The 682-nt window shown below is 55.3% G+C and overlaps 1 protein-coding gene across 1 annotated transcript in view; it reads left to right on the top strand.

Moving 5' to 3' along the window:
• Nucleotides 1-308: 308 nt before the first annotated feature.
• Nucleotides 309-682, top strand: part of LOC105824406 (clathrin heavy chain 2-like) — a gene marked incomplete at its 3' end in the record, with an annotated part of 12,723 nt that continues 12,349 nt past the window's right edge. Inside the window, exon 1 of the mRNA XM_012661830.1 lies at nt 309-446. Coding sequence (XP_012517284.1) covers nt 309-446 — 138 coding nt within the window. The remainder of the gene's footprint in view (nt 447-682) is intronic.

Consider the following 682-nt stretch of genomic DNA (forward strand, 5'->3'; position numbering starts at 1 on the left):
TGGAAGCAGCAGGGAGCACACCTCAGCCCAGGCCCAGAGGGGTGCAGGTGTTGGGGGGACGCAGGGTCAAGCAGGACCAGGCGGATGGAGGAGGGCGTCAGGCTGGGAGGTACGCTTTGTCCTGTGGGCATTCTTCAGCAGCCTGGCAGCTGGTGTGATCAGAAGGAGACTGACTCTTTAGCGAACAGAAAAATATCTCCACTATCTAGAAACTTAAAACGAACTCTGGAGAAATCTGCCCATGTAAGAGTGTCTCAGTAGAGCTACCCCATGGTCCATAGGTGGGAGACCGCTGCTATGACGAGGGCATGTACGAGGCTGCCAAACTGCTGTATAGCAACGTCTCTAACTTTGCCTACCTGACGTCCACCTTGGTCCACCTCGGGGAGTATCAGGCAGCTGTAGACAGCAGCCGCAAGGCCAGCTGCACCTGCACGTGGAAGGAGGTAAGCTGCAGGATGTCTCCCTGCTGTGTTCCACACTCTTCTTCCACACAGGACGAGTCTGGGAGCTGGCCCTGTCCAGGCAGGGTCTGAGTCCTCCGGGATGGCTCAGGGAACCTTACAGGCTGGTGTTTGTGCTTGGAAGCAAAGGCCCAGGAGGACCCTCTGTCAGACCAAGCAGCTCCCAGCAGTTGTCTTGATAGCATGGAATTATCAGTATTGTAAGTATTATCATAACA

Source organism: Propithecus coquereli, unplaced genomic scaffold, assembly GCF_000956105.1.
Source record: "Propithecus coquereli isolate 6110/MARCELLA unplaced genomic scaffold, Pcoq_1.0 Scaffold738, whole genome shotgun sequence".
NCBI lineage: Eukaryota > Metazoa > Chordata > Mammalia > Primates > Indriidae > Propithecus > Propithecus coquereli.